This window comes from Pinus tabuliformis, chromosome 2_1, assembly GCF_031772625.1.
Source record: "Pinus tabuliformis cultivar Carrire ecotype Pingquan chromosome 2_1, CPIR1, whole genome shotgun sequence".
Classification (NCBI taxonomy): domain Eukaryota; kingdom Viridiplantae; phylum Streptophyta; class Pinopsida; order Pinales; family Pinaceae; genus Pinus; species Pinus tabuliformis.
Genome location: NC_142299.1, coordinates 227669626 through 227684905, shown reverse-complemented (window position 1 = coordinate 227684905; position 15280 = coordinate 227669626). Strand labels below are relative to the sequence as shown.

At 39.7% G+C, this 15280-nt stretch overlaps 1 protein-coding gene across 1 annotated transcript in view; it reads left to right on the top strand.

Moving 5' to 3' along the window:
• The window catches only part of LOC149199557 (OVARIAN TUMOR DOMAIN-containing deubiquitinating enzyme 12-like), a 230341-nt gene extending 216375 nt beyond the window's left edge, over positions 1 to 13966 (top strand). The window contains exons 9-10 of the mRNA XM_089399405.1: positions 13235 to 13291; positions 13596 to 13966. Coding sequence (XP_089255531.1) covers positions 13235 to 13291; positions 13596 to 13642 — 104 coding nt within the window. The 3' untranslated portion in view covers positions 13643 to 13966. The remainder of the gene's footprint in view (positions 1 to 13234; positions 13292 to 13595) is intronic.
• The last annotated feature ends 1314 nt before the right edge of the window (positions 13967 to 15280 follow it).

Genomic DNA, 15280 nt, shown 5'->3' with positions numbered 1-15280 from the left:
CTAATTATTACTTATTGGGGGCTGAGTTTTGTACCTCAAGAAGCTAAGTTATTTGTGGGATTTCTCATGTTTATTTAGGAAGGAAGAGAGTTGATAATCTATAGCATAAGTGTTTGATAAAAATCTGCTGTCTTAAGACTCTCATTCTCTCTCTCATATTGCAAGCATCTATCAGTGAATACTTCTGTTCATGAAGAGACTCAAATCTGATAAAAAGGGGAGGACGAGCTGAAGGCTGGAAAGGGTCACTGTTCACGGGTCACTGTTCACCATACTATCCTATCTCTATTGGCTGGTCCTTTAAAGTTTAAACTCATATTCCAAGTGCTATCTTACAGCCAATATGAATGTACAGTTTGCTGATATTTATCTTTATACTTTTGTGGCCTTCTTCATCGCTGATAGGTACCTTTCTGAGCATAGTATACAACACATATTGTTGTGTGGAATAATTTTTCATTGTGTATTCTTAGTACTGAGTTCATTTCTTTTGAGATAAATGATAAAAAATGCACCTACATCCATGGACATACTAACTGTTTGACGAAAGACCACGAAGGCTATCTCAAGTAAAACTTAGAAATTTAGTGGTGAATTTGAGTTACTTCCAGGGGGGTATCTTACAGTGGTATCAGAGCATGTTCTTGGACAGTTGTTAGGTTTAAAGGGCAGATTGTAACAAGAGAAAAATGCTTTCAAGTCAAGAAGAACTATTTTCCCAAAAATTTGAAGATTATGACAAAACCTTTGCAAAGATGATAGAGCACATGGAAGTACAAGTGTTATCAAAGACAAGAAATAAAAAAGGAAAAGCAGATCCAAAAATGAAAAGGTAGCTAAGGACCAGGTAGCAAGGATTGAAGGGAGCCCAAAGGAGAATAATAGTTCAAATAAGGACAGGAGAAAAGTATTAACTCATACAAAAGAGTCAGCTCCTGTAGTTGAAGGTGAAGACCATGACCAAACCTCCCAGGACGAATTGGGAAAAGTCATACCTGTTGAAGATGAAGCTAGCACAAATTCAATCCAACAGGTTGGTACAAGGATTTCATATGAAGGAGAGTTAGAAATGAGTACAAAATTCTTGTTGTCACGAGTACAAAGAAAATCACGAGGCTAGGACAGTTGATGACGATCCCCAAGAGGAGTACAAACAAAATCACGAGGCTAGGATAGTTGATGACGATCCCCAAGTGGTGTGCAAAGATGATAACACACAGGTTGTTAGTGGTGTGAACCTAGGCCCATCAGTTGATGAAGTAAATGTTGCTCATAAGCCTACTTGTACCCATAACTTGGAAAAGCAATTGAAGATGAACGTAGACAAGTTTATGGCAGCCAAGGGGCAATATGATGATACACAGGCATTGATTGCAGATTATTGTTGGAGTGCAGTGACACATGACAGTTTGGGAGGAAAGCCTTCACTTGTAGATTTTCAAACTCTTAGAAAGGCACTGGTAGAGATGAAATCTAACTACATACACCTCCTTTCAGACAAAAATCACTTACTCATGCTTGCTAAGATATATAATGATGCGCTAGTAGGGAGAGAGGAGGAAGTTAATAGGCTTACACTTGAGCTTGAGACTACCCATGAGTCCTTGAAGAGCACTCAAATGGCCCTTCAAGAATCAAAGTTGTAGGTTGAGCATCTTTGTATGGGGTTGAGTTGTGGACACTCTTCAACGTCCATGGCAGATAATTAGTTAGCTATGGCAACCATCACACAAGAGGATGTTAGTGGCACTCATGATTTGATAGAGAAGCCTCTTGCGATAGTTGAGCATGGGGAGCACCTAGATGAATTAGCACTTGCAAAGAGATATGCCCAAGAGTTTCCTGATTATGCACCTATGGAATGCAGAGACAAATATATTTTAGACGAGGATACATACATCTGGGATCTAGGTTCAGTTGACATGAGTGGAGTGGATACTGGAAGCTCAGGGTGGCACTAGGATCCAAGTGGGGCTTTCCATCGTAAAATAGAGGTGCAGGATGACTATGGCGTTGGTGGAATGGTTGATCTAGTGACCGAGCACACACGTTATTTAGGGGAGTCCTAGTTAGCACTAGTGGCCATTCAATTCATGAACAAAATTTGGGAGACGTCTTGGCACATCGTTTGTGTGCGGGGTTATGGGCAGGAGTTACTTAGATGGGAGGGCATTGGCATGCCACCAGGTAGGGTATTGTATGGAGATGATGCACTTCCATTGATGTATCGGGCATAAGAGCCACCAAGGATCAACACAACAATGACATCCCCACTAGCATGTGAGGAGTTATGCCACTAGTGTCTACTAGGATGAATGGGGAGATATGACTCACATCATGGTAGGTTCACTAACAGAGTGGCGGATCCATTAGCACATGTGGGATACCAAACGATAAAGGGTGGTATGACTGTGCGAAGTGCAGTGTTATGCAGAGGAGTGCAGGGATACGTGGCTGTATGCAGTAACGTACGATGTTGCAAAACAAGATTTGGAATGTGGGCTCCAGAGAAATCTCCTGATAGGGACGTTAGGCATACCATTGGGTTTAGCTTACTCGGGATCGATGAGGGCACAAATGAGAACCTCTTTATCATACCCCTAGGGACTCACACACCTATCTCTCCTCTGTATTGCTTATAGCCATTGAGGATTTGGTTGTTGTCCCTTGATGTTGTTCTCACATGTAGCACAACATGGGAGGTTCACTTAAGACAGTTGGATGGGACACGGTGCATCAAGAGAAGGACTTCCCAGCTATGGTATATGGTTAGGATGCGAGTTGGTAGAGGCAGGCTTGGGGATGGCCTGATCTCAGTGTTTTTAAAACCGGAACCGGTCACCGGACCAGTCCACCTAATGAACCAGTTTGCCGACCGGAATTGGTCTAACCAGGATTGGTTTGGTCTAAACGAACCGGTTTTAAAAAATAAACAAAACTATTTTTAAGATTTAAAACCATGATTCCAAGCCAATAGAGACAAAATATGCAAAGTTTGCTCATTTATATACCATGTAAAGGTGAATATATCAAAATGGCACTGAGTGCAATACATATCATCGACAAAATAGAAAAATACATAAGCAATGAGGCTCTAAATGGCATATAAAGTCCAGAAACAATGCTGCAAGCTATGAGGCCATTGGCCTACTACAAGTCTACAGTGTACACATGATCAATCATCAAGTTCATCACCACTACTAGCCACAGGATCATCACTAGGAGATACATAGACATTATCTGGTTCAGAGTCTGAGAATGCCTTAGCCTGATCTGCAACCTCAATATCAATGCCACCAATAACAATAGAAGTGGACGTAATGGAAGCACGAGTTTGTCGACCTGCACAACTAGTGCCTTCCATTGGTTCTTTTCCTTTCCTTGATGCTGCTACTGGTCCTGGTTCTGATGCCGCCACATAATCTGCTTCATCCCCCACTAAAGCCATGTCGATATCAAAATCAGCCTCAAACACAGGATCTTCAGTCTCCTCCACCCATTTTGATGTTGGATCAATATTGTCCAACACAATGGGATCTAGATCAGGTGTTTTGCTCATCATTTGGTTCCTCCTCAGTCAAAGGTTGTATTGCACGAAAACAAGATCATTTAACCGTTTTTGTTCCAAACGGTTTCTCTTCTTTGTGTGTATGCGCTTAAATACAGACCAATTGCGCTCACAACCTGAAGCACTGCAAGTTTGACTGAGGACTCTAATTGCAAACCTTTGCAATTGAGGACATTGGCCACCAAATGACTCCCACCAATGTGCTGCAAAGAAAAAGACATTAATTAGTAACTTAGTTTATAATTTGAATTGTAAAGAACGTAAACAATTTTAACTTGAAAAGAAAAACAAATTGGAAATTGGAATTACTTACCTGGCTGGTCTACATCTCTTGCCATCTTTGCCAAGTTTTTGCCAAAAGTACCACCTGCCATATTGAAAACAGTAAGCTGTCTATGCATTTCCAACTGGTTTGCATGGCTAGGGACCATGCACTCCAAGCAATCAATCAATTCAGCTTTGACCTCCCCATCATGCAGATCTCCTAGCCGATTTTTATAATGATACTTTGGGTTCAAACAATACCCAGCTACATGTATAGGAAGATGGAGTTGATTGTTCCATCTGTTATCAATGATCTCTCATATACGGCCATATTTAGCTAACCTATCCTTGTAAGCTGCCCGTATCTGCTCCTTTGCCTGATCCATAGCCTCATAAATGTAGCCCATGGCCAATCTTTCCCCATCCACCATCCTTAGCACCTTAACAAGGGGCTCGGTAATTTTCACAAGCTCTAGAGACCTTTTCCAAAAATAAGTGTCTAACACTTTCTTTTTGGTGTCTTTTCCATCTGGTCTACGAGCCCACTGAGATTCAGACCATTCTTCAGAGGAAAACATTTTCTGCAAGTTTTTATGTTGACCATTGAGACATTGCAACGTGAGGAAGTGAGTTGCAAATCTCGTAATTGCAGGCCTAACAAGCTCTTTGCCCCTAGTGTGTTTCCTCATTAGGCTCAATACCCATGAGTGGTTGTAAATGTATTTTGTAATGCACTTGGCATGCTCTACAGTGTTTTTTACCCACTCCACTTTGCCTATATCCTCAAGCATGAGGTCTATGCAATGTGCAGCACATGGAGTCCAAAATATGGTCTTATATTTGGTCTCAAGCATCTTTCCAACAAGAACATAGTTTGAGGCATTCTCGGTGATGACCTGCAAGCTCAAATAGAAGGGCTGTATCCTTTACCTTATCAGATGCATCAACTGATTTCAAAAACATGGTTCCTTGAGGGCAAGAAACAAGGAAATTAATGATTGTGCGGTTCTTTCCATCGGCCCATCCATCTGACATGATGGAACAACCTGTTTTGAGCCATGAATCTTTAAACTCAACCAAATACTCATCAATGGAAGATATCTATTTTTTCAAAATAGCTCCCCTCAAGTCATGCAGACTAGGGCCTTTGAAGACTTTTCCTGCAGCTATAACAGAGTCCCACATAACTTAGTAATAAGGTGAGCGAGCAGCGTTAAATGGGATATCTGAATCATACCACCATCTAGCAATGTATTGATGAGAAGTTTCTTTGCATTGTCTTTTCCAATGTTGATCCAAAGTGGGTTTTGAACTTGGTTGGGAGGAAGTGGGATTAGAAGAGGCAATGTTGGCGGAATATGAGAAATAACTTTGGATGTTTGTTCTCTTTGTTCCTTTTGATGGTTGGCCAAAAGAAGGATAAACATAGTGAAAGGGGTCATTGGTGGAAGGGATAAAAGAGGAGTCTTGAATCTCATAATCATCATACCCTCTCTCTTTCATGGCTTCTAATAAGTCCCTCTTCCTTGCAATGTCATCTTGGATGGCCTTCTCCCTAGCTTTATCCTCATAAAACTTTTCAAGATTGGAAATGTATTCTGCCCTAATAGGACCTAACAATGCATTTGGTGCATCGCATGGCTTTACTTGGCCTCTTATCCCAGCCAAGTTTTGTTTCAACCTAAGAATACCCCCACCTCCAATAGATTTATGGCATAATTTGCATATCATTTTTCCATCAATTACATCACAATGAGCCCATGCACTGTCCTTTCCTTTTGGAGCCATGTTTGCTTGAAATAATAACAATTTGCAAAGAAATCTGCCATTTAAAAAAAAATTGCAGCTAAGCAACATGGAAAACCAAAGATAAATGTAGGAAAACAAATGCACATGCAAGCTACAAAATTTGATAGCATAGAGCTAGAGAGTTCATAGCATAGATGATAGAAGTGAGAAGTTTATAAATTTATAACACATAAAAAAATTTAATTCATGGACAACAGTCAAATGAGGAATTTTCAAGTGAAAATCCTTACCTGGAAATGCAAACTAGCTTCCTTAGCCTCCTCTTGAAGATGGCAACTCCACTGACAGCTACACACTATCTCCAAAATAGCTCCAACTCCAACTCCAAGATGACTACTTCAGCAAAAACTCAACACTCTCCAAGCTCACAAACAAACTCACAAACACTCATAAACACTCCAAATCAGATGTGTGAGACAAATGAGAGTGAGAGGGGCCTCTTAAAGGCTTGGAGAGGGTGTTTTTGGAGGGAAAGCACCCTTAGTTCCCCCCAAAACCCCTAAAACACAGTCAGAAAGTCACTTTTTCAGTTGACGGTGGGCGTGCCTCCTAACCGGCCGGTTTAGGATGGAACCAGCTAGTTTGATACAAACCGGCCGGTTAGGACCAGTTAGTTGCAAAAAAATGAGAAATGGCCCCTCTGACCGGGTTTTTTTGGCTGGTTTCAACCAGTGGGCCTGCTAACCGGTCGGTTAGACTGGTAACTGGTTAGCAAGGCCGGTTTTGAATACTATGCTTGATCTATTGCAGAGATAACATAGGTTCCGCCCCTAAGCTCACACTTAGGGAGGTGCATGACACACTTTGGGCAAGACATTCTGAGACGGTCTATGAGCATGAGATACAACAGATGGTAAACCTCTTTTACAAGAGGGTGTATGGACACTAGGTAGTTTTGGGGTGTGCCAACAGATTTATCTGTGTGATCTGGTGGGAGCAGGGCAACTTAACAGACACCAGGTTGATTATCGATACATGGTGTATCTTTGTTGAGTGCATGTAGTGATTAGAGGGGAGGCATGGATGGGTTCCAAAAGTTAGCAGTACTTCGTCACAACAATCAATCATGATCAGAGTGGTGTAACGATAACATGGCAGTCTCCTTTTGAGATCAACATGGGACCATGACATTACAGGTCTTGACAGCTCAGTTACCATTATGCATGAGCTGGTCTTTACATGGGAAGATCACTTATGTCTTCCGTTAGACTTTAGTTTGATGGAGGGCATTTCACTTCTTAGTGATTCATTGATGGTATTAGAGGAGGAGGCAACAATTAGTTCATGTGGGTGAAGACCCTTTTTAGCAAGAGTTGAATTGTACTTTCAAGAGTTCACTCTTGAGGTATATGGGATTGGTTTTCCGATAGTAGCTTCTTGAGGAGTTGGTCGGAATTTCTCATTTTCGAGATGCTCTACTTATTGGTAGTATGTAGAGGGCCTCTAGCGCCTATTCCTTGTTGGGGAGTGAGTGGAGTGAGAGATGATTCACGATGATTAGGATGGTTTGGGACCCTCGTATTTGCTTGGATCGGCTAGTGGAGCAACAACATGCAATGACATTGCTCGAGGACAAGCAATTTTGGGGAGGGGAGACTGTAATGTCCCCAAATATTGGATTACCTTGTGAGGTGATTAGGAGGGATTGCCAAATCTCGTGTCACCCTGGTCATAGGAGTGAGATTACACCATTGGTGGTTCCAGAGCTTTTTTAGAGGAGTTTTATGGGTACGACTGGCACTGCTTACCATATTTCATCATTAGTATCAATTCCGCATGGTTTGCTCTTGGTTCCATTGCATTCTAACGATTCTCGTAAAATAGAGTTATTAATGGGCATATTTTAATTAATTTCACTTAAGGTGTTGTTTTGGGCTAATTACTTGGATAAACACCTTAGTGTAATAGTTCATTGGAATCGGGGTGAAAAGATCTATAGGGCAGGATGATGAAAAGGGGCTTTGGGTGGCCAGTGTGACCATAGAGGCAAATTAAGCATTTTCCAGTGTTAAAAGTGGCTTTATTTACTTAATAAAAGTCACTTTATTAAATAAGGAAGGAAAAATGTTTTTATTTTTTAATTGGAGGGAAAAAGTAAAAAGGGTAGCAAAAGAGTCAAGTGAGTTGTAAAAAAGGGAAATGAGAGGGCCTCTCCTCATTCTAGCATTTTGCTCACTTGAGAAAAGGAATTTTGGAGAGCTTTTGAGAAAGAGTCTAGGGTTTTTGAAAACCCTCATTCTGATTGCTAGTTTCGGTGTTGAAACTATACATCCTAGTTAGTATTGGAACGAAATCACTCAGATTTCAACATTGGGCTTCATTGATGAGGAAGAAGAAGATGATGATAGAGATGGAGTAAGTTTTTAAAGGTGTTATCAGTTGATTTTATCTCTGACTTCTTGGTTTTCTATATATTCTCTTCACATGCTAGATCTGGAGTTTTATTGGGGGTAACCATTATACCTTTCAAGGAGGCCAAGTTCTCTTATTTTGGGCCTGAGTTAGATTGTTGTGCATATAAAGGTAATTTCTAGGTCATGTACATCAGATTTGGAGCTTGATTTAGTATTGTTGCTATACCTGAAGGGAGCTAGTTACTGCTGGGATATTTCGGAGTTGTTTGCCAAGAGAAAGCACTGTTCTTTGGGCCAAGTTCGTGGGGTTGAGTTTATAGAGGGCAGAAATCCCTCTTTTGAAGCTGAAATTTAACTGTTGTTCGTTGCCCAAATTTTGGGACTCATGGGAAGTACCTCTCATCTAGTCAATGAGTTGGGAAAAGATGGTTAGGGACCATAGCACTACCGTACTCCCTATGACTAGGATGCATGGTGTTCAATAACTTGATCTGGGATCAAGGAATGACTTTTGTCAGTGGAGAGTGGTATATGTTGAAGAATCTAAGGCATCTGAGTTATAATGAGATTCTTCTGACGATGATAACAATTTGTGAAGTACTTTTACTTTTCTTATTAACACGATCTTCTTCTTCTTATTATTATTGTATGTTCTCTTACTTCATCAAACAGTTACCAAAACGCAAGAGACAAGAACACAAGATATTGGCTCTCAGCCAAGGCAAAACCTCTCTCTCCTATAGAGGAAAACCCTTCTGAAAATTTCTCTTATTGAAGCTTCAATTGACAAATGCCAAACCCTATACCCTTGACAAGAAGTCCTCCAAGTACAAGCAAGCCTTTTTTTTTGCATCACTTCGTCCTCCGTCTTCCAGCACTTCGTCCTCCCACTTCCGACACTTCGTCCTCTTACTATGTTCTTATTTTGGCAACTGATAGCAGCCTAGTTATGCTTTGCCTAGAAGAGATTCCTTTGTTTGAGATGTAGACTTCCTCACTAAGGAAGAGGACCTTATTATTTACCCAATGGAGTTCTTCCTTTTGATATAGTTGCAGATCTGATGTAGCAGCAGTGTGGCCCTAATTCTTCGCATGTGTGAGGGGATATCTTCAATAAAATGGTGATTGATACCTTTCAAGGAGGCCAAGTTCTCTTATTTTGGGCTTGAGTTAGATTGTTGTGCATATAAAGGTAATTTCTAGGTCATGTACATCAGATTTGGAGCTTGATTTAGTATTGTTGCTATACCTGAAGGGAGCTAGTTACTGCTGGGATATTTCGGAGTTGTTTGCCAAGAGAAAGCACTGTTCTTTGGGCCAAGTTCGTGGGGTTGAGTTTATAGAGGGCAGAAATCCCTCTTTTGAAGCTGAAATTTAACTGTTGTTCGTTGCCCAAATTTTGGGACTCATGGGAAGTACCTCTCATCTAGTCAATGAGTTGGGAAAAGATGGTTAGGGACCATAGCACTACCGTACTCCCTATGACTAGGATGCATGGTGTTCAATAACTTGATCTGGGATCAAGGAATGACTTTTGTTAGTGGAGAGTGGTATATGTTGAAGAATCTAAGGCATCTGAGTTATAATGAGATTCTTCTGACGATGATAACAATTTGTGAAGTACTTTTACTTTTCTTATTAACACGATCTTCTTCTTCTTATTATTATTGTATGTTCTCTTACTTCATCAAACAGTTACCAAAACGCAAGAGACAAGAACACAAGATATTGGCTCTCAGCCAGGGCAAAACCTCTCTCTCCTACAGAGGAAAACCCTTCTGAAAATTTCTCTTATTGAAGCTTCAATTGACAAATGCCAAACCCTAGACCCTTGACAAGAAGTCCTCCAAGTACAAGCAAGCCTTTTTTTTTTTGCAACACTTCGTCCTCCGTCTTCCAGCACTTCGTCCTCCCACTTCCGACACTTCGTCCTCCCACTTCCGACACTTCGTCCTCTTACTATGTTCTTATTCCGGCAACTGATAGCAGCCTAGTTATGCTTTCCCTAGAAGAGATTCCTTTGTTTGAGGTGTAGACTTCCTCACTAAGGAAGAGGACCTTATTATTTACCCAATGGAGTTCTTCCTTTTGATATAGTTGCAGATCTGATGTAGCAGCAGTGTGGCCCTAATTCTTCGCATGTGTGAGGGGATATCTTCAATAAAATGGTGATTGATTCCTTCTCTTTCCTTCGCTTGAGTAGTCTCCTTCTTTGCTTGAGTAAGAGGCCTAATAGGCACACTTTTCTAGCCCAACTAAGTCTCTTTGAATGACTGCAATAGGAAGACTGTTATGACAGCAGAATGAGCCTCTCTTCCTTCGCACATGTGACTGTAACTAGGCCAGAAATACGCCTTGTGAAGTTGGTCTTCTATCCCTCCTTCTTCGCTGCAAGAGAGACACCTTCTTTGCCCTTTTTCATACCTTGTTCTCTTCCTTCTTCGTCCTTTTTCGTACCTTGTTCTCTTCCTTCTTCCTCACTGATTTCAGAGGTGACTTTCTGCCTTTTGGTGAGGATGAGTAACCCTATATATAGTGGTCTGCCCCTCCTTTTGAGTCGACTTGATGACTTTAGGCCGACTTGACTTTACAGATGCGAATTAATCCCTTTTATGAGGCCGACAAGTGTAAGAGGCTTGTAACTTTGCTTGGAGGTCTTCTTTTTACTCTAATACATATTTTTACATGGTGTAACAAGCCCACAAGGGTCTCCAATAAATACATTGATTCTTTGACTTCCTAGAAGCACTCAAACATGTGCTGGACCTATTCAATGAGCAAGAAACTCATTGTTATAAATGACAAAAATAATATTTCTTTTCTTTTACAAGTACAAAGATCAAAATTACATTTATGAAGATCGAACCTATTTTCTTCAACAGTATAATCTTACGACTCACTCTCGATCACCACTTCTTCATTATTACTTCATGGTTCAACAGAGCAGAGCAGAGTAGAGCAGGGAAGTGATGACAAGGATGGTACAAGATCACAGGGTGGCATGATGATGACAGATGGATTGATAGGTGGAATTCTCCCTAGTTGAGAGGGAATGTTAAAATTGGCAACTAGGGCCAAATTCCACCTTAGGACAATTCATATGATGGATATTATTATTGCATTGGATTCCTCTTTTCGAGAGGTCCAATTTTGATATAAAGATCATCTCATTCTGACAAGCAGAAATAGAATTTTGAATTTATTCTCTCATGCACAAATTGTCAAGGTCATCCTCAGTCAAATGTAGGCTCATGAAGCCCAATAGATGTGTCTCCTCACCCTCAACAAAGTGTATAAATAGGAGTGACCTCTCTCTCATTTGGACATCACTCATCTCATCACATATCTCTCTCTCTCCTCTCTTGATTGGTTCGTACAACTTGGAGGCAACCTTCTCTACTTCGCACGTGTGAAAGGAGGACAAATTTTTGGACTGTTTTGCTGGCCAAATTTTAGGAAAACAGAACAACGTTGACTTGGGTGCTTTTGACTAGCGTTGGATTCGTTCTTGTGGGCAGAAATCCGATTTTTGGAGGCCACATTTATTGGCACAGTTTTCGAGGAGTTTGGGACAGGTTGACCAAGTTGACTTCACCGTTGACTTCATATTTGACTGCAGAATTTACAGCAGGATTTTCTCTCTCCGTTGATTGGTGTGACCGATCAGTTTTGGGCTAACTTTGAACCTTGGAAGGCCAAATTTATTTGCTGTTTACCGAGTTGCTTGGAGGACATTTTGAAGCTGGTTTGACCACCATTGACTTTCTGGTTAGGGCTGCGGTTGATTGCTGATTTGACAGGACTGTTTTTGGGCAAGTTAATTTGATATTTGTACTCTCTCTCTGCTGAACTATTGAAGAATAATAAGAAGATTTGATCAAAGAGTTTCCTCACATTGGGGTTTGTCTTTGGAATCCACCATATCTTGTGTCCTCTTGTCTTGACTTGTTTTTGGCACATGTTTTTATGTTCTATCTGCATTTACTATCAATGTGTTTAAGTTAATGTGATTGCTACTAGATATAATTGAAAGTTGTCATTGGGCTGTTAAAGGAACATTGAAGTAAATTGTGCTAACGCATAGAACATACCATTGTTATCTAAAATTAACAGTTACGGGGGTTGGAGCCTCCTTCAGTTGGATCTGAAAACTTGATGTAATAATTTTTGAAGACAAATATTAAGAAGCGTTTGGTGGTTTTTGACCCAGAGGGGGTTTTCACCTAAAAATCTGTGTCTACTGTCTTGATTATTGTGCATTCCTGAATGGTGTGGTTTACTATTTATGTTGATGAAATGTTAAAAATACTAATTGATATGAAATACTGATTCACCCCCTCAGTGTTTTCAACAAGCTGCTCCATTGCTTCTTTGAAAAGGAACTGATCAAGAATGTGGAGCCTTACCAGAAAATATTTATGTATATACCCTCCACACCAGAATTAAAGCATTTTTTTACTTAAATCCAGATCATAGGAAACTTATCAGATAGGATGATACTATTATTAATGTTTGACTCATGAAATACATGATCACAGTCCTTAAATTCTTACCACCGGCTTCCTTCTGACAACCACATGGATTGGATTTATCACTATTCTCTTCTTGCTTATTTGCTGAACAATTTAAGCATTTTTTAGGGATCTATCCCAAATATTTTTTATAATTTTTGAGAAATCGGTAGCTAATCTACTCAATGGAAGTGAGAATCAGGAGTCAGGTGTATAATCCAAGACCCTAACCTGATCATAACTACCACTAGTGCCATGTACAACAGAAATTTAAACTACATCTATTTACATCAAGCACAAATTGTATGGCAATGAAAAGAGTAGAATTATTTCAAAATCTTGCGTCTGCTAGTGAATATGGCTTTCATTTCATTGAAATTGATAGCGATTATAAGAGAGAGTCTCCTAAAGGCTAAGATCACTTGTTCAGTTATCTAAGAAACCCTAAGACTAGGTATGAAAGGATCTTATTAGGAAACATTTACTGTATATTTTGATAAATAATTTATATGTAAAGATAGCGTCTCTTTAGGATATGCTGTGGGTTAATTTTTTGCACTGTATGTAGCATTTGCAGCAATCTCAGTTATCATGATAGGATGTTATGTGCAACATTAGGATGCTGTCTTTTCATTGTGTCTTCATGTTTATTATATCTTTGTATTTACTTTTGGGGGCGTTTTCTCGTTTTAAGCTGAGATTTACAGATATTATGTTATGATTTGCAGAACTTTGGCTGAGCTTCTGGTCCGAAGTACACTACAATTCTCTGTATGATGTTGGAGGTAAACCAATCTTCCATTTAGTCCAAATTACATCAGTAAATGAACTATAATTTGACATATGCATTAACTTTTGAACTTTGCATTCATCTTTTTATAAGTAGTTTCAAAGTCACTGTGATTAGTGGCAAAGATTCTTCACTGCCATCTCATGAGGCTGCTAGTTCCAGTTATTTTGGATTTAGATTTGTGTTATGCACTGAGAATGATATTTAGTGTGATGCTTTTAATGTTCTTGGTTGCATTTTCAATTCACATTCAGAAATGTTTCAATGCTGATAGCCCTCCTTGCTCCTGATTTCAACAGAAGTTCCATACAGAGCAAAGCAGAAGAAGAAACACTGGCTGTTTTAGAGAAAACCTAGAGGTTCTCTTCTCAAGTTATAATGGATGAGACCCAACATACACTGGGAAAGCATTCTTCTAAATATGAGATCACAGGTATCGACAGTTACATGGTTGACTTGTACTAACCAGATTTGTGAAAATGGCGCTGCCATTACTGCAGTTATTCTTTCGTGAGACAGAGGCCTTTTCTCTACTGCCATTACTTAATTCTTTTTTTGAATTGGAGGCCTTTGCTGTATATAATTTTATTGCTTCACTACTGTATCATGATCATTAAACTTTTATGTAAATATTACTTGATTGATGAGAAAATTCACAAGGCTTCCAACATTCTACTTGTTCATTAAATTTACCTGGAGCTTTCTTCTCTAATTTCCCATATTCCCAGATAAAGAAACTATGCCTGCTATCAGACGATTAAATATTGATACAAACAGACCAACAAAGGCTCAAGTTTGACGCACACAAATGGGTTATGCTGTTTGTTAAAAATGTCTTTATTTTCATATTGAGGACTGTTCCTACTCAAGTCCACTCTCTATCGGTAACTTGTGATAACGTTAATGTCATCCAATCAATCAATTTTTATATTCCAAAAACTTGGGACCTGAAATTATTTTCATGCTTACATCATTGATAATTTTTCTATAAAAGTGATCAATTTGATTAATATTTGTCCTTTTTTCTCCAAAATTAAAAATAATCCTATGTACAAGGAGCTGAAACTTTGTCAATGTATTAGAATGGGATATCTACTCCATGTATTAGAATGGAAAATGTTTGCAAGTTTAAATTGGTAAGTTTTTCTTATAAATTCAAATCAAATAGTTAGTCAAACAACCCTAACAACACCATCATTTCTTGGAAGGAGCAACAACCAAGAAAGATGCAAACTGAAAATAGTATTATAGCTTCTAAATAGTTCGACTATGCAATACAACTTTATGAGCATGATCCCAAGGTTGGCCCTGCTCCGTTGTTCAACATTGACACTGAACTCTTCACAGTGCAAGAGGTATAGATGGGTTATCAAGAAGTTGGGTGTTGAAGCAAAAGACTTAGCTGAACTCCAAGCAGAGCATCTAAAGTGGGGCTTAAAAATTCTTGCACCTCACATTACAAAAATTTTCAACATCATTGTTATATAAAAATAAGTTAATTAGTAGTTAATAGGCAAAGGGCATGATCCATTCACCAAGAGGCACCCAAGGCAGTATAAAGCTAGGGGTCTCCCAGAAATTGTAATCATCTTATCTGTTTTTAATAATAATAATATGAATTGGCTGAATATCTGAGTTTGTTGTGACATCTGGTATCAGAGCGAGTAGATCTCTGCCTTCTTGCTTCCGTGCCGTGCCATGCTGACTTAGTCACTATCTGCGGCGTTCAATTCAATTGATTCACCACTTCACCGCCGCGTACTAGCCACTGTCACAAGTCCGCTGCTCCCTCGCCCCTACCATCATTCCCTGTCTTTGTCAACACCTTCCTTTCCATTGTCCCTGCATCCACAACTTGCAATCTCTACGCTCGTTCCTTCATCCGTTGTCTGCACCAGTCAACAGCGTCCATAACTTGCAATTTTTGTGTCTGTTCCTTCATTCGCCGTCTGCACCAGTGCTAACCGTCGCTTCTCTGCCAGTC